This window comes from Culex pipiens, chromosome 2, assembly GCF_016801865.2.
Source record: "Culex pipiens pallens isolate TS chromosome 2, TS_CPP_V2, whole genome shotgun sequence".
NCBI lineage: Eukaryota > Metazoa > Arthropoda > Insecta > Diptera > Culicidae > Culex > Culex pipiens.
The window spans coordinates 120,242,199-120,261,946 of NC_068938.1; the positions used below are offsets into that span (position 1 = coordinate 120,242,199).

Below are 19,748 nucleotides of genomic sequence, written 5' to 3' on the forward strand. Positions count from 1 at the left end.
TTTTGCTGGATTTAACTCGAATGTGAGTAATTCCGTAGTTTCATATGAGCGTGTTTTCGACCAAGCTGTCAGTTTCTTTCGGTTAAATTCGGTTGCATTTCTCATACCTATTTTATTTCTACAAAACAAAATCGTGTTTGTCTCGTTTTCAGAGCGGGTTGTAAAATTTTAACAATTTTTGCCAAAAAAACCAAGTTTAAACTATTTTTGTATTAATCTGTAACAACAAACAGCAGCAATGGAGAAGCAGTAACTATTTTGTACGGGGTTTCGACATGGTTTGTTTCTAACGATTGTTAAATTCCAGATACGGACTAATCGATCCGAAAGCCAACAAAGCCGCCACCGGAAAGACCGGCCTCACAAAGCACGCGGCTTTTGACAGCAGCGACTCGGATTCCGACGGGAAGGACGCGAAAAAATCTGTCAATCTGGAGCTGGGCGATGCTCAAAAACGGCAGGCTCGGGCCGCCCAACAGAAGGCCCTGGCCGAAGATCCGACCGTTTATCAGTACGACGAGCTGTACGACGAAATGGACAACAAGCGGAAGGAGGCCAAAGTGGACAAGTCCAAGGAGGAGCGAAAGCCCAAGTACATCGGCAAGCTGCTGGAGACGGCCGACAAGCGCAAGAAGGAACAGGAACGTCGCATCGAGCGGCAGGTCCAGAAGGAGCGCGAAGCCGAAGGGGAAAAGTTCCAGGACAAGGAATCGTTCGTGACGTCGGCGTACCGGGCCAAGCTGGAGGAAATGAAGAAGGCGGAGGAGGAGGAGAAGCGCGAGGAGTACCTGGAGTCGATCGGGGACGTTACGAAGCAGAAGGATTTGGGCGGGTTCTATCGGCACATTTATTCGCAAAAGATGGGCGAGGGTGGCGAGAAGAAGGAGGAGGAGGAGGAAAAGGTCAAGGAGGAGAAGCCGGATCCGGAGGATGAATCTAAGAAGGGCGGTTCCGATGATGAGGAACGCGCAAGGCGGGAAGCTCTTAAGAGCAAAGATGCGGCAGGTTCGTCGAAATCGAGACGCTACCGGAAGCGTCATTCCGACGAAGGCGAAGAGGACGAGAAGAACGATTCTTCCAAGAAGGTGCACCTGCAGTCTAATCTGGATGCCGATTCGGACTTTAGCATCGATTCCAAGAGCGATGGCAGCAGCAGCGACGAGTCCGATGGCGATGAGGGCGGCAAGCGGAAAAAGAAGCGGGCTTCGTCGGCGGAGAAATCTGCGCCGAAGCAGGACAAGCCCGAAGAAGATCGGCAGTCGGCGAATGGTGGCGTTGAGAATGGGGCCAAAGTGAAGGAGGAAAGGGACGTTGAGGGCGATTCGGGGGAGGTGGTCAAGAGCGAAAAGAAGGAGAAGAAGGAAGAGAAGAAAAAAGAGCCCAAGATTGACATCTGGAAGAAGCGCACGGTCGGGGAGGTGTTTGAGGCGGCCCAGCAAAGATATTACGAGCGAAAGGCCGCGAGGGAGTCGGGTTAAGGACGGGGTATTGATTGTGGACATGAAATTGTAACAAATTTTAATTTTAAATATTGTAAACGCTAATTGCATTTATAATAAAGATTTGTAATTGTAGTCAGTGAAATGGTCCTTTTAAAACCAATAAATCCAAAGAAATTCATAATTAGCATCGAAATTTATTAACCGCCGCCGCTCGAATCGTAAATCGACAGCTTTTCCCAAAAACTAGAGCACAGAACTGTTTACAGCGTGTTGCGGAAGTCCAGCTTGGTCTTGGTCAGGATTCCATCGTCGCCGCACTCGTCGTTGTAGCCCTTGCGGTACTTCATGCCGGGTGCCTCCGACCAGATGTCGTACCAGGCCTTAAAGTCCTCCGGGCTGATGATCAACTCCGGCACGTCGTACCGCGGCACGTTGAAGTAGTTCATCAGGTCGGGCTTGTTCATGTAACGAGCGCGGGCCTCGGTCCAATCTTCCTCGTTTTCCATGCGCCAATCCCGCATGTGCGTGTCGTCCTTGTCGAACCGGTCAAAGTTGATCCGCTCGATATCCTCGACGACGACCTCCGTCTCTCCGTAGTCGGACCAATCGTAAACGAGCAGTTCGGCGTGCGTGCTGATGTCCTTTAGATATTGCTGCTTGTAGATGTGCTCGATGTCCTGCAGATATTGGTCGGTCAAGGCCGGCGAGTTGACCTCGGCCGGGCTGGCGCGCTTCTTGATGCGATCCTTCACGATGTTGACCGGAACGTCTAGATAAATCACCAAATGCGGCTTCATCAATTCAGCAAAGGTGTTCTTGACCAGTTCGTAGTACACGGAACGGGCGCCCTTCGAAAGGAATCCGTTCTTGTACATGGCCTCAACGAAGACCATGTCCGAGTACACGCTGCGGTCCAGAACGACACCCTCGCCGGTCGAGAACAAATGGGCCAACGCGTCAATGTACTGCGAGTAACGCTGGATCAACATCCGCAGCTGGAAGGTGGCCACATTGCGGTGCTTCGGGTCCTGCAGGAACTTGGCCACGTCGAAGCTCTGCATGTTCGGCGGCATCTGCGGATCAAGCTTCCGCAGATCGTATCCGTACGAGTTGATGTAGTAACTGTCCATCGTAGCCTCCGGGAAATACTTCATGTCCAACTCCCCCGCCAATTCCTTGGCAAAAGCGGACTTCCCCGCAGCAATCGGTCCATCAACGACAACGACCTGCAATCAACCCGAAACAATCAACACAAAACCCCATATACACTTCATCATCCCACCCACCTTGGTATTCTCGTCGAACCGGCTGGTGGTGGACTTGAACAGGACGTCCTTGCACGCCTGCAACGCCGAATATTCCTTCTCCAGGTACGGGAACGGTGCCGGCTTGCTCAGCTTCGAACCGCGCATCGTTTTACCGGAAATGTTGCATGAACTGATTGTCAGCGGACCGCACACCCGCGACTCAAGGATCGGCTTCACCGGCGTCGACCGGTTTAGGAAGCGGACGCCAACTCGGAACACACCGGACATCGTAATGCTACAAAAAAGAGCGCTTTGTTATGAGTGGGAATTACGTAAGCAAACTAGACGGCATATTCACGGCCACCAGTCCCGTAAACGCGCGCCTGGTGACCACTTCCGTAAAAGGCCACTACAACCTGATTTGCTTTCAGGTCCTCACCTGCACCTCCGACGATTTTATCCGTACAAACTGGCAGTAAAACTACAGCACAGGGAACATCCGAATGGCGAAGGATCGTGAAAATTTGCTGCCAATTTGACAGCGCAGTGTTTTCGTTTCGTTTCTGTGCGGGGCCAAAAAAAGAGCAGAATTTGTAAGTGTCAAAAATGTTGACAGTCGGTGTTTGCCAGAATTGTTCGAAAGGAATCGTTTCCGAATGGGATTTCCATACTGCGAATTTCTTTAAACGGGGGTTGATTCAATCATAGACTAATAATATATAGATATGCCACTCCCCTGTTGGGGCTGGCGACACTACCGCCACGCCACGTTTACACCTGGTGGCAATTCACAGGTACTAATTTCCCCTTCGGGAGCGTTCTTTTATTACGTAACGCAGTAGGGGGGGAGGGGGGGTCGGAGGCCGTGTTACGCTCCATACAAATTTTTTAAAATTTGTATGGAAATTTTGTTACGAGGGGGGGGGGAGGGGGTCTAAAAGTCCGATTTTTCGCGTTACGTAATAAAAGAACGCTCCCTTCGGGAATGTTTGAAAAAGTTGCTCCCTCGAATTTTAGTTCAGTGTTGAGTGGGTTTAGTTCGATATCATAGCAACCTAAGAACCACTAATTTTGTTGACATTGTATCTGTCAATTCTCGTGCCGTTTTCACCTGTCGTAGAATCGCCAACTCCGTGGATTGTCGATTGAGCAAATCTTATGTCCGGAAGTTAACCAAAATTTGGATCTGTCGATCTCGCCATCAGCAGTAGCATCGATACTCCAAACAACCTCAGTGAAGCGGTCGGCGATGAAAGCAGAATCGATGGAGTATTGGATGGAAATGAAGCAAACGAAATGGACGAAAATAAAATCCTGATGTTTGTAGTTAAATTTTGTCAGCAAATGCAGGTGAGGTAATTTACAAGTTTTATACAAATTGTCATCACAAAGATCCAACTTCCACAGACCCCGCGGGTTGTGTTCCGTCCAACTTGATGTTCGATCGCGTACAAGAAGCCGAATTCTCCAGTGACCGACCTGGGTGCTGCAGAATTCCAACAGAAAAAGCTCCGAGGGGACCACTTCTGGTGGAATCAACTGTGGCGAAGCCTGCAACAAGAACCAGTAGCCCAAGAATCGCTGCTTGTTCATTGAAGAGGAACGAGAGCGCGATGCCAATCAGAAGCACATGCCGGATTTTGCCAACCAGCACATGTCGCTGCGACCCACGAAGCCATCCACAACTCGCTTCTCAAACGGCAGTGCCAACCGAGGTGCCAACTGTCGCTGAGATGGCAAGAAATAGTGCAATAGGAAGACATTTTTTGTAAACAATTTCAAATAAATGGTTAAGGCAAAGCTAGGAGATTGTTTACAGGCTAAATAATCCTTGATTTTCACAATACATTGACAAATTCATTGACTTATGCTTATGCTGTTTGCTCATCTACTCCTATCACGGCTCGGGGTTATTTTTGAATTCCAGGTCACTTTCAGGCTTCGGATGACCACCCGGGCGGCCATGCTAGCCCAATAAACATGTGCATGGCTCCCCACAAGAAAAGAAAACCTTTAAGGAGGAGGTCCAGGTGTCACACGGACAGAAGGATCGCGACGGCTGGATCGTTTCCGGACTGGCCCACATCTACGCCAGCTTCAACGACACATTTGTCAACGTCACAGATCTGTCTGGCAAGAAAACCGATCTACGGCGGCATTTAAGTCAAGGTCAATCACGACGAGTCTTGCCCTACGCTGCTCAGGATGTCGCCGAGAAGTTTTATTTGCTGGGGATCACCGCGCTGCGCATTAATTTGCCTAAGGAGGAAATGGCACTCCGTGCCATGGCCTGTTCGTCGATGAAAATTGGCCGAATCGAGGACGTGACGTCAATCCCGTCCGATTCGACCCGCCGTAAGCTAGGTCACCGCGGTCCTTTTTGTGGCACTGTACGAATTTCCATTCCACACTCAAAAATGTAACAATTGAAGAAATTCGGAACAAAATATTTGGTGACACTTTGTTGTCAAGAAGAAAAACCAATTTGAAACAGGAAAGTGTCATGAGTACTACGATCTTGTTTACCAATTTAGTATTACTGCGGGCGTTAATAATTAGAATTTGTTGGCGTTGGTATGACCGCACAAAAATGGTCGCATGACAGCCGCATGACAGATAAACTAACTGAACTGAAACTGAAATGGTACAGCAAGCATTGATTATCTTCATTATTTCAAATATAATTTTCATCAACATCTGTCATTTTGAGAAAAATATCGATTCTGAACCTCGCAAGGTGGTATTTTTTTTTGGGACATTCATAATTTGAGTTTCTTGAAGAGTTTCTTATTTTCAACCGAGGAATATTGAGGACAGTTGAGGACCAAGGGGTACGCTCCTATTGGTGAGCGGGTCATGTTCCGAGGCTGAGTTTTCTGGGCGTTAATGGATTGCTCGAGTTTTCCGTGGGAGGTACATTCACTAGGGTAAAGATTTCCGAGTGTGTGAGAGCGTTTGCTACATCGGGCTGCGTTATGCAACATCCAGGAGTGTACTCGATCTGGATCCTCGACGATGCGAGGATTCATTGTCACCATGCGATGCGATGATCTCTCTTGCCAGCATATGCACCTTTCTACAGCCCGATCGAGCTTTGCTCCAAGATCTTAAGGAAATGTGGATACTTTGCGGGGGGTCACTTTGATCCAAGTGTGGGTTTAAATAAGACTCTTAAGCATTAGTTTTTATTGTTCTGATACATGAAATAAATGTTGAAATGAAGTTAAATATTCGGATATATTCGCCTTTAAACGTCGAAGGCTTTTCCTTTTGCCTCTTGCTTCCTGACGGCTCGTTCAATGCAGACAACCCATTCTGTAAGTCGTACAACAATGTCAATCTTCAACATTTTACCAACTGAAACAGATCATTTACCTTTCTCTTGGAAACCGATCTTAGTTTAGATCCGGAAGGTTCGTTTGCGTTGTTCGTCTCTTCACCGACCGATCACGCGCGAAAATGTGGTTCACGAGGTACGAATCATCACATTGATCCAGTAGAAATTCAGGTTTCCCGTAGCTCGACTCGTTTTCCGATGAATCGGATGCTGAGTTCAATGTGCATTTGTAATCAAATCGTCTTCAGGGTATAACATTTTAGCTGTACAAATGAATAATTATTAGTAACAATAAAATTTATCAATTTTAAACCAAACCTTCGTGTGGACAGCAATTTTCTTTGGATTAGCAGGATATAGTCAACTGAATAAGAAAACAGTTGATTAATGACAGATATTCCCATCGAACAGAAAATGTAACGGTTGCTATGATCTTGTTTTTTTTTTTAACAGGCCGCACGTCATGCGGTCATACAACCCAGGTGTTTTGTAAAATCACTGAAATTGATATTATCTAGATACGCGCAATACCTGTAACTTGACTGTGGTGGCGCTCGGAGCGCTAAAGGGGTGTCGCCAACTGGATGTATGGAAAAATCCCGAAGTGAGACATCTAGGTAATTAATAATCTAAGATTCAATGTTGTGCTGTGACTATATGACTTTATGACGTTTCGCGTACGCACACTAGTACACCATCTGATTTTGCTGACCGGACAAAATTTAAAAGCGAGTCCACGAGCAAAGCATACCCATCTCGCATCGACCTCATCAATGTGCCTGAAATTTTCAGGGGTTGTTTGTACGAATAAAACTAGCATCTTGCCAAAATATGAGTACACTCAACCCCCGGTGGTTGGTCACTTTTTCGTTTGACACTTTTTTAGTTTGTACCCCGTTGGTTGGTCAAAGTCAAACTAAAAAGTGACGAACTGTCACTTTTTACACGGCGCTCACGCTCACTATCATAACAAACGTTTGGTAGTGTGTGTGAACTCCGTGTAAAAGGGGTGTCAAACTAAAAAGTGACCCCGTTCGTTTGACAACAGTTGGTGTCAAACCATCGGGGTTTGAGTGTACTCTAGGTCAACGGGAAGTGGGGCAAATCGGGACACAAAGTTTGAAGGTTCAAAAACGTCAAAAATCTAAACCTAGGCAAAATTTGCTGGCGATAATTTTATCATATTCGTGTTCCTGAGACAATTTCACAATAGAAACATGCATAAAAATGTTTATTTTCGTCCATTTAACCCTTTCAAAAATGAAAGTAAAATAATTAAGAACCTGCTTTTTTCTGGTGTCATCTAGTATCCTTGGAAACGAACTTGATTTTCAATAAATGTGAAACGAAGATTTTTTAACTTTCATTTTATTAAGAGTTAAAATGGATAAAAATCAACATTTTTATGCATGTTTCTATTGTGAAATTGTCTCAGGAACACGAGTATGATAAAATTATCGCCAGCAAATGGGATCTAAAGGTTCCCCCGAGCAAATATTTATAACCAAAAAATTCACTAAATGTAAAAGTGTCCATTTAATATGTTAAACTGCCTTACCCAAAGCGTTCTCAGTCTCAGATGGTAATCCCAGATGTCCTCTACAAGCTGCAGGTCGTAGCGAGTTGGATGGAACACTTTTTTATTTGAGTTTGAAAATTATGCTATTTTTTCACCAAATTGCCAATAACTCCCTTAAGATTAAACCAATTGGGATGCTTCTCCCTTCATTTTGTTGCATTTTTAAGCCCTTTTAGATGCATTTTGAATTTTGAAATTAAATTGAATTTTGCCTAAGTTGCAGCCTTTTTAAGAGTTTTGACGTTTTTGAACCTTCAAACTTTGTGTTCCGATGTGCCCCGCTTTCCTTTAACCTAGAGTGCTCATATTTTGGCCAGATGCTAGTTTTATATGTACCAACAACCCCTGAAAATTTCAGGCAGATTGCTGAGGTCCAAACGACGTCCCATACAATGGGGTATGCCCGTGGACTCGCTCTTAACCTCTATCTTTTTCTTGTACGTACACGCAATACATGCGCACGTAGAAACCTCTATAAACGAGATTATGCAAGTGTTTTATACGAATTTAACGGTTCTAGACTTTTTTTATTTATTAGGTCCTATAATGCCTTATACGTTTTAGGATTTCCTATGTTTATATGACCTTTTCATATAAACCATAGAAATGTAAACATTGAGTGTATTAAAATGGATAGAATTTTTTTTTCTAGTTTTGTTATAGTTTACCATAAACGGTTTTAATTCCTCGACTACCCAAGTAACCATCCAGCATTAAGATAAATTAGCTGTTCATCAGTGTTTGGTTTCTATTAACCCCTCGGACCGTGTGGACCGAGAGTTCTAAACCGCGAACGGCAGATCCCTCTGATCGCCAATAGAGTTATCTACGTGCGCATTAGCGTGGCTCACGGATATATGAAAAAGACAAAAGTGTTCAATTTCGAACGCCTCGACCGGAATTTTGTAGCAATATGTCCCCAGAACATAACCTGAAATTTTGAGCGTATTTGGTTAAGGTTTAGTACTTCCACCATTGACCTGAAGTTAGTATGGAACTTCTAAAAATTTACTATGGGAAATTTTCACTTTTAACCTCTTCATAGAGAAAGTTTCCCAAAACCCAATCAAAATTTCCTATTCTCAGGTTTCTTATAGTTTTTGATCCGGGGAACAACTTTGTAGAACATCGCAAAGCGCTAGTAATTGATCCCGAAAAGATACAGGATATTTTTTGGAGTACGGAAACAAAATTCAACGTTCTCTAAAAATTTGTCTGTATCTTTCCGGGATTAATTCCTAGCGCTTTGCGATGTTCTACAAAGTTGTTCCCCGGATCAAAACCTATGAGAAACTTCTATTCTGAAAAAAATCATACGGCATAGGAAAACTTTCTCGAAGAAGAGTTAAAAAGTTGAAAATAAATAAATTAAATTTATTGAAATTTCTTTATAACTTCAGATTAAGAGTGGAACAACTAAACATTAACAAAATGCGCTCAAAATTTCAGGCTAGCTTCTGCGGTTGTAATGCTACAAAATTTCGGTCGAGGCGTTCGAAATTGAACACTTTTGTCTTTTTCATATATCCGTGAGCCACGCTAGTGCGCATGTATTGCGTGTACGTACACAAAAAAAAAGTGAGGTTAAAATTTGTACCAGCCAGCAAAACAAATGGTGTGCTGGTGTGTGTGAGATCGGGCTTAGATAGCTCTATTCGCTGCGAAGGCCACGAGAGAAGAGGTGAGAGAGAAACTGGACCGCGATCTCCGCTGGTGAGTCTTCGAGGATTCTGCGATCCAGCATGCGCAACAGTACGCTTCAGCGCTTCACTCCGCGAAGACCCACACGCAAACCTTCCTCGACGACGAATAACAAGTTGTGTTTTTACATAAAATATTAAACAAAGTTTACTAGACTAGTTAGTTTTTCTTAAATAAAGAGTCGTGTTTAAATAAAAGTTGTTTTTAAACTAAACCGTGCGTGTGATTTTCGGAGAAAGGCCATAGAACCGCCTGAGAAATCCGGTTCCCCGAAGTCGGCGACCTACCCAGTGGTCCGACGACTAGCCGCTGAAGTCGTGCCGAGGAACGACCGGAACCCGTCCCGGATCCGGCCATCAACCCCAAGGACCGCCTGCCACAGGAGTGGCCGCGCGGAAGCCCCGGAGTCCGGAGCATCCCACATCCCAACAACCAACCAGGTACCCTCAACCAAAACCGCTCAAAGTCATAAAACAGCTAAGATCAGAACAAATCAGCTCAAAAACATTTGCTATAGCTTTGCTGAAATGCAGCTGAATTAGGCGTGAATCATAAAGTATGTCACGTTCTAGGGGGGGAGGGGGGGGGGAGGTCTGAGAAAGTGTGACATTGCGTGTTATCAGTATAGGAAAAGCGTGACAAAGGGGGGAGGGGGGTAAATTTTGGCTGATTTTAGCGTGACGTACTTTATGGATGAACCCTTAATGGTGATCCTAGCAACACTGCACTGTTGGATTTATTTCCCCATTAACAGGCAACACACTAGAGGGCTTTTGTTAATTGGGTCCTAAAATGAAGCTTAGATTGCTGATATTATTGTTTACAGCGATAGAGCTTATTTTTCTGAGTACAATGACCCTTTGTACGACCACAAAGTATTTAAAATGTATTTTTAAATCAATTTTGAAAAATTAACCTCGCGGTCCTTCTTGACAGCAAAGCTCCTACTTGACAGCTCGTTCAAAGGGGACCATAGTTGATCCATCGAAAAAATGTTGTCTTGTCAAAAAAAATTGCATTAAAATGAAAAAAAAGTGATCAGAAATGGTTTTTAATCGTGTTTTTTACCGTTGTACATAAAAATTGAGATAGGGCTTTAGTACCAAATTTGATTTGGTTAACCGCGGTGGATTTTCTTGAAATAATTCGAACTGTCAAAAATCCACCAAAGCATCTACCACATTAATCGCACAAAAATCTGTGGTAGAAAAGTATCCACCGGTAGATGCTTTGGTGGATTTTTGACAGTTCGAATTATTTCAAGAAAATCCACCGCGGTTAACCAAATCAATTTAACAAAAGCCCTTAGATGTGTAAAAGTGAGAGAGAATGAAGCAAACGAAAATAGACATATCAAGCAAAACAATTTAAAAGGTCCAAAGTCAAAAATGTAAACAAAACATTTTTTTCCTGCAAAAAATTCTAAAAGTGTAAAACCGAACGTCGGTAAAACTATCGCTACATATCGAAATAAGTTTAAAAATATGATTTTTCTATGAAAAACGTCTATTTTACCAAAGGCCTAAGTTAATGATACATATCAGCATGATGCGTTTTCAACTGACATCTAGTTATCAATAGCTAAGTATTGGCTCAGTACCTAGGAAGTGTGAATTTCCCCATGTTCAACATTGGTCAATATTTAAATATTTCATAAGTATCAATAATTTGAAAAAAAAAGTCAAGACCATGTGAACTGTAAACCCCAATCTCCTTATTAAATTTACACCGTATTACATCAGAGAGTAATACGGATATGATCCGACGACCTCTTGCTTGTTACTGCAGTAGATCAACACCCCATTGTATCATTAAAGTAGTCTACCATACTCTCTGATGTAATACGGATATGATCCGGGGTCAAAATCCGACGACCTCTTGCTTGTTATAGCGGTAGACCAATAGGTATTAACTTCAGGTACCGTAAACTGGGGTCAATCGGGACACATGCGGCGAATTGGGACAGCAGTTTTAACCATGTTGGAGCACACAACAAAATGTGTACATCCATTCCCAAATTTAAAAGCTTTAAGTGCTTTAAAAACTGCTGTCCCTATTCAGACTGTAGTCCCGATTCGCCCCAGATTACGGTAGTCTTCGGATGACCTAGAGCATCCCATTGTGTCATTAAAGTAGTCTACCATACTCTCTGATGTAATATAGATATGTTCCGGGGTCAAAATCCTACGACCTCTTGCTTGTTACCAACTTACTTAACTCCAGAAAGTCCTCGGATAACCTAGAACATCCCATTTTTTCAGCAAAGTAGTCTACCATACTCTCTGATAGAATACGGGTATGATCCGGGGTCAAAATCCGGTGACCTGTTGCTTGTTACAGCGGTAAATTAACAGGTTTTAACTCTAGGAAGTCCTCGAATGACCTAGAATATCCCAATATATCAGTAAAGTGGTCTACCATACTCTCTGATGTAATACGCAGTTCACGCAGCTTACCCGAAATTACAAAAAAATATTAATTTTTTAAACTTCTTTAATATTTTTTCAACATGCTAAAATGTTATAGGTGGGCCCCCCGTTACTGGCAGAATGGACGTGTATCTGTGAGGGTAGCAAAAATAAAGGGGTGGAAATGGAGGCGCATGATTGCTTAAGTTCCATAGCATTTTATCCAAAATTTTAAAACATATTTATTCGCAGAAAAAGACTTAAAATTAAATTCTGTCGATTGAAGCGTGTTCAGGGAGCCCACATCTACCATACCTTTATGAAACTTAACCGTTTATCGACATCAACTTTCAAAATGTCGAGTTGTGATATTTTACAATTCGTTCAAAAATTCACTAAAAAAGGCCACGTTTATCGGTTCTCGATAAACTCTCGCTTACTTTTTCAAAAGGCCCTATCTGCATAGAAAACCCATGGCGGATTGGTTTAAAAAAAAGTAATAGAATAATAGAATTTATGAATCATGTTAAAGGTGTAAATACTGAAAAAACAATGAAATTTAGATTTACTTCAGAGAAAAAAAAATCATATAAGTGTCGGAGGCCACGATGGCTGTTACGACGTATTGCCAACCAACCACAGAAGAAAGACTTTGGTACTTTTAACATACAAACAACCTTAACCCTCTAACGCCCATGGTTACTCCAGAGCACCACTAATTTTTGAATTCAAAATTAAATTTCTCTGTTACCATTCATTTTTTCAACCTGCTTCAACCTGCATTAGTTAATATAGAATATTAACTAATAACCACTAAAATTTTGTCCAATTTGGTCCATCCAGTTACGAGTAATGGGGAAAAACGTAAAAAATCTCGATTTTGCTCTGGGCGGGAAGGGGTTAAAAAAAGAAAAAAGATTGCTCAATTACAAAATTTTCTTCAGTAGGTTAAATTAATAGGGGTCCGCTTTAGGAAAAGTTAGGAGTTTTGTACTCCTACATTGGACCCCTATGTTTTTGAGCAGTCCCAGGTTTTTATTAGTAAAGTTTCTTAAATTTACATCACTTTAATTTACTGAAGTAAAATAATCAGATAGTTTTACTTGTAATTGTGATTTTATATAATTTTTCATCAATAAACAATCAGAGGGTCCACTATATAGGAAAGGTGTCTACTAATCATTAGTGACTAATGGGTAATAAACCCTATTGCATTGTACACACGCGTAGGTTTACTTTCTCGATTCAAATTTGTTTCAATATGGTAATTTGAACATGATATGATATAAAAGGAATGGCGGACAAAATAATAATAGAAAAAACAATGTCCATCATCGTTGGTACAAAACTTCACACTTCCTCTCATCAATGACCGATGTGTTCCTGATCAACTTGTCTCCTATTTGAAACCGCTCAAAAACACGCACACACACGTGCTTGATGGTCACAGAAATTTGCATTTGAAGAAATTGAATTTATGTTTATTGCTAAAACTTCCTGACGGTGAGCGAGCAGTAAGAGCGATGGTACTCCAGAGTGAAATCCAACAATGCAATCGAAGCAGGGGAAAACTTATTTTTCAGCAGCGATCAGACACCCAACAAGAGTGTGTTGAACAAGAAAAATAAAGAAGAAAACTCTCCAGTTTCGAGAAAATATCGAAACGCTCGACCGGCTCAGAGGAAAATGCAGGGAAAATTGACAAAACATCATTTACATATAGATTCGCATCGAACATGTAGAAGAAAAAAAAAGAATTCTTCGTTTCCTCATTCAGATTCAATTCCGGTGAGGATTGAAAGCTTTTCGTATTGGTTAAGGAAGTGTGGGAATGAAAAAGGCTCTTCTTTTACGTCTTGGATAAGTTTTTTTTATCTTATCTGAAAACTGTTGGACAGCACGAACGGACACATGAACATTTCTTTGATTCATATTAAATCCAGTAAAATCAAATTCGATCAACATATTTTTAAGTTTAGTCTTCTTTTGAGTGTTGATGCTACAGAGTAATCATCTGAAATCTATTAACCACAATAAAGTTTCTACCTATTTTGCATCAAAATATATTAATCAGCACATAATTTTGCACGCACGCCTCTCGATCGAAAATGTTTGGTTGAGTCGGAAAAAGGACAATAAACAAAATTAACAAAATCAACAACATTAACAAAATTAACAAAATTAACAAAATTAACAAAATTAACAAAATTAACAAAATTAACAAAATTAACAAAATTAACAAAATTAACAAAATTAACAAAATTAACAAAATTAACAAAATTAACAAAATTAACAAAATTAACAAAATTAACAAAATTAACAAAATTAACAAAATTAACAAAATTAACAAAATTAACAAAATTAACAAAATTAACAAAATTAACAAAATTAACAAAATTAACAAAATTAACAAAATCAACAAAATTAACAAAATTAACAAAATTCACAAAATCAACAAAATTTACGAAATTTACGAAATTTACAAAATTTACAAAATTTACAAAATTAACAAAATTAACAAAATTAACAAAATTAACAAAATTAACAAAATTAACAAAATTAACAAAATTAACAAAATTAACAAAATTAACAAAATTAACAAAATTAACAAAATTAACAAAATTAACAAAATTAACAAAATTAACAAAATTAACAAAATTAACAAAATTAACAAAATTAACAAAATTAACAAAATTAACAAAATTAACAAAATTAACAAAATTAACAAAATTAACAAAATTAACAAAATTAACAAAATTAACAAAATTAACAAAATTAACAAAATTAACAAAATTAACAAAATTAACAAAATTAACAAAATTAACAAAATTAACAAAATTAACAAAATTAAAAAAAATTAACAAAATTAACAAAATTAACAAAATTAACAAAATTAACAAAATTAACAAAATTAACAAAATTAACAAAATTAACAAAATTAACAAAATTAACAAAATTAACAAAATTAACAAAATTAACAAAATTAACAAAATTAACAAAATTAACAAAATTAACAAAATTAACAAAATTAACAAAATTAACAAAATTAACAAAATTAACAAAATTAACAAAATTAACAAAATTAACAAAATTAACAAAATTAAAAAAATTAACAAAATTAACAAAATTAACAAAATTAACAAAATTAACAAAATTAACAAAATTAACAAAATTAACAAAATCAAAAATCAACAAAAGTAACAAAATTAACAAAATTGACAAAATTAAAATTAAAATATGATTGGAGAAAACTTCTCTTTTGTTTAAAAAAAATATATCACGGTTTGTGTAGGTGATCATATATAACATTGACATCAGGGATACCCTACTTGATTTCTTAGGCAAAGATAAGTATCTGTGTCAATTGTGTCAAGAGTCGCTTTTTATCGCTGAAGTTTATATTGAGAATATCGCAAAAATGTATGCAGAAAAACATCGTTTAAGTATTTTTCTGCCAGGTGGCACGGGTTTCGCGCAAGATTTTCCAAGTGTGAGATTCTTGTAGGAAATTTAATTCCCTACAACTTTGTCGAAGGGTGCAAAACGATCCGAATTGATTCTGATTTTTGGTGATTATTTTAGTGTTTCTTGTTTACGTCCTATATAAACAGCAATTCCATTCAAAAAGATCCAGAGAGGGTGAAGAAAAGCCCCAAGAAATCGCTGCACAGTGGGCGAAATGGAACCCAAAATCGGACTTAATTGAACGCGGCTGGTTCCCTGGTAAGAAAAATAGTGTTTCTAATGTAAAAAAATCCGATTGGTGATGGTTTCATCCACCGCAAAAAACGGCAAAGAGTCCATTTTGCCCCAATTCCCCATTTTTTACATTTTTTCTTGAAAATCGGTCTGTATTTAGAGCGGAGGCTTTATGCGGCCATCCAAAATGCACTTAACTTATGTGAACATGTCCCAGGAATCCAGTAATAATAATCACTTGCACCGCAAAAATCATCTAGGGTCCATTTATCCCCAATTCCGCTATAAAAGCATTTTTGGCCATTTTCAAATGTTAGGTCAGATTTTAAAAATGTGAAAATATTTTTATCGTAAAGATCAGACAATTTTACATAAGAATGATGATTTGCACTTGATTGTTTGACACATTTATGTTGATATAGAAACCAAAAACCACTTTTTTTTTCAAAAAAAACATATCCACGCGCCATTTCATCCGCTTTTAGCTGTTTTAGACGCAAAAGAAACATTTGAAAAAGTCGCATGAAACTTTAAAATGTAGTTTTGACCATGTCTGGGCCAAAGAGCCTGTGTTGGAAAATATTTTTATCGGATTCCTCGGAAAATTTCACATATCATCTAAAAAAATTGGCGATGTCGAACCATACGTTTCCAAGATATGATTTATTGAAAACAAAAACTAAGTTTTTCGACGTGCCACGCGCAGAAAAATGACGAAAACGAGAAAAAATCAACTTTTTTTCTCTAAAACTGCAATAACTTTAAAATTTCAGTGATGATCTATATATGTTAGGGTATCAAATGTTGCGTATTTCAATTAACATAATATAGGTCATCGCTGAATTTTCAAAGTTCTTACAGTTTTAGATTTTTTTCCCGTTTTCGTCATTTTTCCATATTAGCACGCGGCGCGTCCTAAAACACGTTTTTTTTCAAAAAATCTCAGAATCCAGAACTTCTCCCATTTTTATTATGTTTTGTAAAATTGTCTTAGGAATATTTTCAGACATAGGCTCTTTGGTCCAGACACCGTCAAAACGGCATTTTAAAGTTTCATGCGACCTTTTCTTACGTTACACTAGATTTTTGAAACTTCTTACTATTTTTCTTTGAAAGGCCAACTTATCACCTTTCATTTGCGTATAAGACAGCTAAAATCGGTTTTTGCGAAAATCGACGAAAATGGCCTTTTTCGGACCACCCTAACACGGTGTAGGTCACCCTAATGGCCAAACAAAAATTACGAGTCTTATTATTTCGGCCAGGGAACCCCCAGAAAAACTTTGAGCCCGATCCAAGCATTTTTGTTTTTTTTCATGTTGTTCAATTCATGGGGAATTGCTGTATACATACAGTATGAAGAAAAAGTATTTACACCCCTCGGGCACTATGTTCATTTTGTGAAGAAACATGTAAACAATTTAAAGTTTGACAGAAACCTAGTACTACGTTTTGTTTAGAAACTCATGCCAAACATTTTGCTACAAAATGCTCATGAAAAGATGATTTCCATAAAAAGTTATATAACAAATACTATTACAGAAATCAAAAAAAGGTGCAAAAAAAGTTTGTACACCTTTCGAAAAATTAACATAAATAATGTTGTTTGTTGACAAATCACCATAAATCCAGTCTCCCAACTCCAAATAGGCATCCTTGACTGATTAAAAAAATAATTTGGATTGAATATAAAGTTTACTAATGATAGTAATTAACTATTCTGGGGTTAAATATATGAGACGAGCACATGGAGTCCCTTAGGGGGATTGCTCCATAGGGCGGCACACGTATCTACCCGGAGATTTCTCACACAAAGACAAACATTTCATACTCACGTGAACCACACTAATTTTCAACCAAAGACTAATATTTAGGATTTTAAATAAATAGGACAAACACAGCTTGATTGAGACCACATTTTAACTTTTTATTTAAGACTTTCAATAATTTTAAGAACTTTTAGGGGTAATAAATTAAGGGAAAGACGGGGGAATCCAATTTTAACGTGTATTTGTGTACGGTACTTGCATGCATGCGTTTTATCGTTGGGATCCTGATGCTCGGTGGCCGGCTTGTTGCGTCGCTGTCATGGCTGCTGCTGCTGGTCGGGTTCCGGAACAGGAGGGAACGAACGGCGGGTCCAGTTGGATCGCCGAGAGGGCGTCTTCTTCTTGGCTTCGCCCCAGAGGGCCACAGATTGGTGTCGGCGCGGTCTCAGAAGGAGACCGAAAGGGGGGGAAGTGGTCGATCCGAGCGAGGTACCACTGGGGAGTCTTTGACTCGGGGGCTGGCCAACAGGTTTGACGGTGTGCCACTTGGCACTCAGCACCGCGGTGCTTCGTGCGGCCAGTCCCGACCACTTCACTACACTTCACTGCAGGTTCTTGTTCTTGCACCACGCTCGCTCGGATCCGTACGATGGTGACCGGAGGGACCTAACTCGGTTAGGAATTTTTAACGTGTTGTGGTGTACGTCTAACCGTCCGTGGTGCTGTCACACTCCGATCCGTACTCTTTGGGCTTATTGGTTTTAATTTGTTTGTGGCACTTCACTGTTTCGTAACCAATGTTTTTTTGTGTAATTTTAATTAGGATTTTTCAATTACACACGCGAACTTTCTTCCCGTGTCGTGTGGTGACGGACGATCAAGCGGGGCGATCACTGGTCTTCACCACTCCGGACCAAAATGCAAAAGAGGCCGACACCATCGTCTGCGCCCGTATTTATGCGCCGCCTAGCTGTTCCCTCCAGAACTGTTTCCTGTTTTGCCACAGGGATCGGTGACAGCTCGATGACACTGACGTACGGGGTGATGATGGTGTTCGCAGGGGTGGGGATAACAAAGTTCATATGGGTTGGTGTATCAGATGCAAAAGGCCTTTTTCCCTAAAGTCGACTATTTGAATTATTTAATTGCATGCTAATAGGTAATAAATAACAGATAACAAATAATTCAATAAATAACAAAACTCCTAAATCTGAAAGACACCAACCTGGACGCTCAATAAACATGAAATATTATATGTTCAAAGTGTAAACACAGAACAACAAATACTGCACATTTAAACATTTACTGACAATATTTTACAATCTTCCTTTAATCAAGCTGGTTTGGTGTGGTTCGAGTATGATTTTATTGAAACCGATTTTCAAAAGGTTACACTAATTACTTATTATAAAAGTTTATATAACTCTGGAAATTCTATATAAAACTTATCTAAACCTAATTTTGCAAACTTTTAATTTAACTAAATGTCAATATATTCCCATAAAATTGCTAAATAAACATTCAGGAGGGGGTATAACACCGTTTTGGGGGTCTTTGTATCGATAGGATAGATTTTTCGTTGAAATTTCGTACCAACCCGGAATTACGTCGTCGGAAAATCCGCCGGCATCCGAACCGGTCCACTGTTCACAAGTCAACCTATGTGGCTTCGGAAAGGGCATAACATTTCCGATCTTTTGATACCCATACATCTAGGTTTTCTATAAATCCAACGTTTTTGGGAGACTGGATTTATGGTGATTTGTCAACAAATAACTTTATTTATGTTAATTTTTCGAAAGGTGTACAAACTTTTTTTTGCACCTTTTTTGATTTCTGTAATAGTATTTGTTATATAACTTTTTATGGAAATCATCTTTTCATGAGCATTTTGTAGCAAAATGTTTGGCATGAGTTTTTGAACAAAACGTAGTACTAGGTTTCTGTCAAACTTTAAATTGTTTACATGTTTCTTCACAAAATGTGCATAGTGCCAAGGGGTGTAAATACTTTTTTTTACATACTGTATATCGGGCTCATGTCTCCCTGTAGACCAGTGTTTCTCAAGCTTTTGCGTTCCATACCTCCCTTGGCTGATTTTTAAGGACTTCATTCCCCCCCTCCTATTCGTACCTTTATTTTAAAGTTATTGATTTCAATGCCCAAGTTTTAGATGTTTACAGAAAGATTGCAATTTTCATTATAAATTAAAGTGTAAACTACGAAATAAGCTATAGTCCAGACATCGCAGGTTTGATTTTTAAAATACGCTGTGATTTACATTTGCTTTCCATTTTCATCAGAACGCAAATTTTACTTAAAGATATCTAAAGTTTAGTTCATTTTCAACACTTACATTTATTTTTAACTTATTTGAATGAATTAAAAGTCACAGACATTTTTATTTTCAATATTTTGTCTTAAACTGTTCATATTTGATTAAATAAATCTCACAAAAAATATCTCATGACAGTTTTATTAAATTTGTTTCTGTTTATTTTCACTAAACTGCTCATGTTTAATATGTAATTCAGTGTTCTGCTAATACTCTGATCCATTAAAAAAA

The 19,748-nt window shown here is 39.3% G+C and overlaps 3 protein-coding genes across 3 annotated transcripts; 2 read left to right on the forward strand and 1 right to left on the reverse strand.

Annotated features, from left to right (window-relative positions):
• LOC120430593 (nuclear speckle splicing regulatory protein 1-like) lies at nucleotides 1–1,584 on the forward strand. The gene is made up of 2 exons (XM_039595699.2): nucleotides 1–249; nucleotides 308–1,584. Exons 1-2 carry the CDS (start codon nucleotides 239–241, stop codon nucleotides 1,476–1,478), a joined length of 1,182 nt encoding a protein of 393 aa, XP_039451633.1. The 5' UTR covers nucleotides 1–238; the 3' UTR covers nucleotides 1,479–1,584.
• A 32-nt stretch (nucleotides 1,585–1,616) lies between these two features.
• Nucleotides 1,617–3,291, reverse strand: LOC120430592 (NADH dehydrogenase [ubiquinone] 1 alpha subcomplex subunit 10, mitochondrial-like). The gene is made up of 3 exons (XM_039595698.1): nucleotides 3,129–3,291; nucleotides 2,729–2,984; nucleotides 1,617–2,668 (listed from the first exon to the last, which is right to left on the reverse strand). The coding sequence occupies exons 2-3, from the start codon at nucleotides 2,975–2,977 to the stop codon at nucleotides 1,703–1,705; spliced, it is 1,215 nt and encodes a 404-aa protein (XP_039451632.1). The 5' UTR covers nucleotides 2,978–2,984; nucleotides 3,129–3,291; the 3' UTR covers nucleotides 1,617–1,702.
• A 742-nt stretch (nucleotides 3,292–4,033) lies between these two features.
• Nucleotides 4,034–5,219, forward strand: LOC120430590 (40S ribosomal protein S14-like). The gene is made up of 2 exons (XM_052706976.1): nucleotides 4,034–4,039; nucleotides 4,660–5,219. The coding sequence occupies exons 1-2, from the start codon at nucleotides 4,034–4,036 to the stop codon at nucleotides 5,110–5,112; spliced, it is 459 nt and encodes a 152-aa protein (XP_052562936.1). The 3' UTR covers nucleotides 5,113–5,219.
• The last annotated feature ends 14,529 nt before the right edge of the window (nucleotides 5,220–19,748 follow it).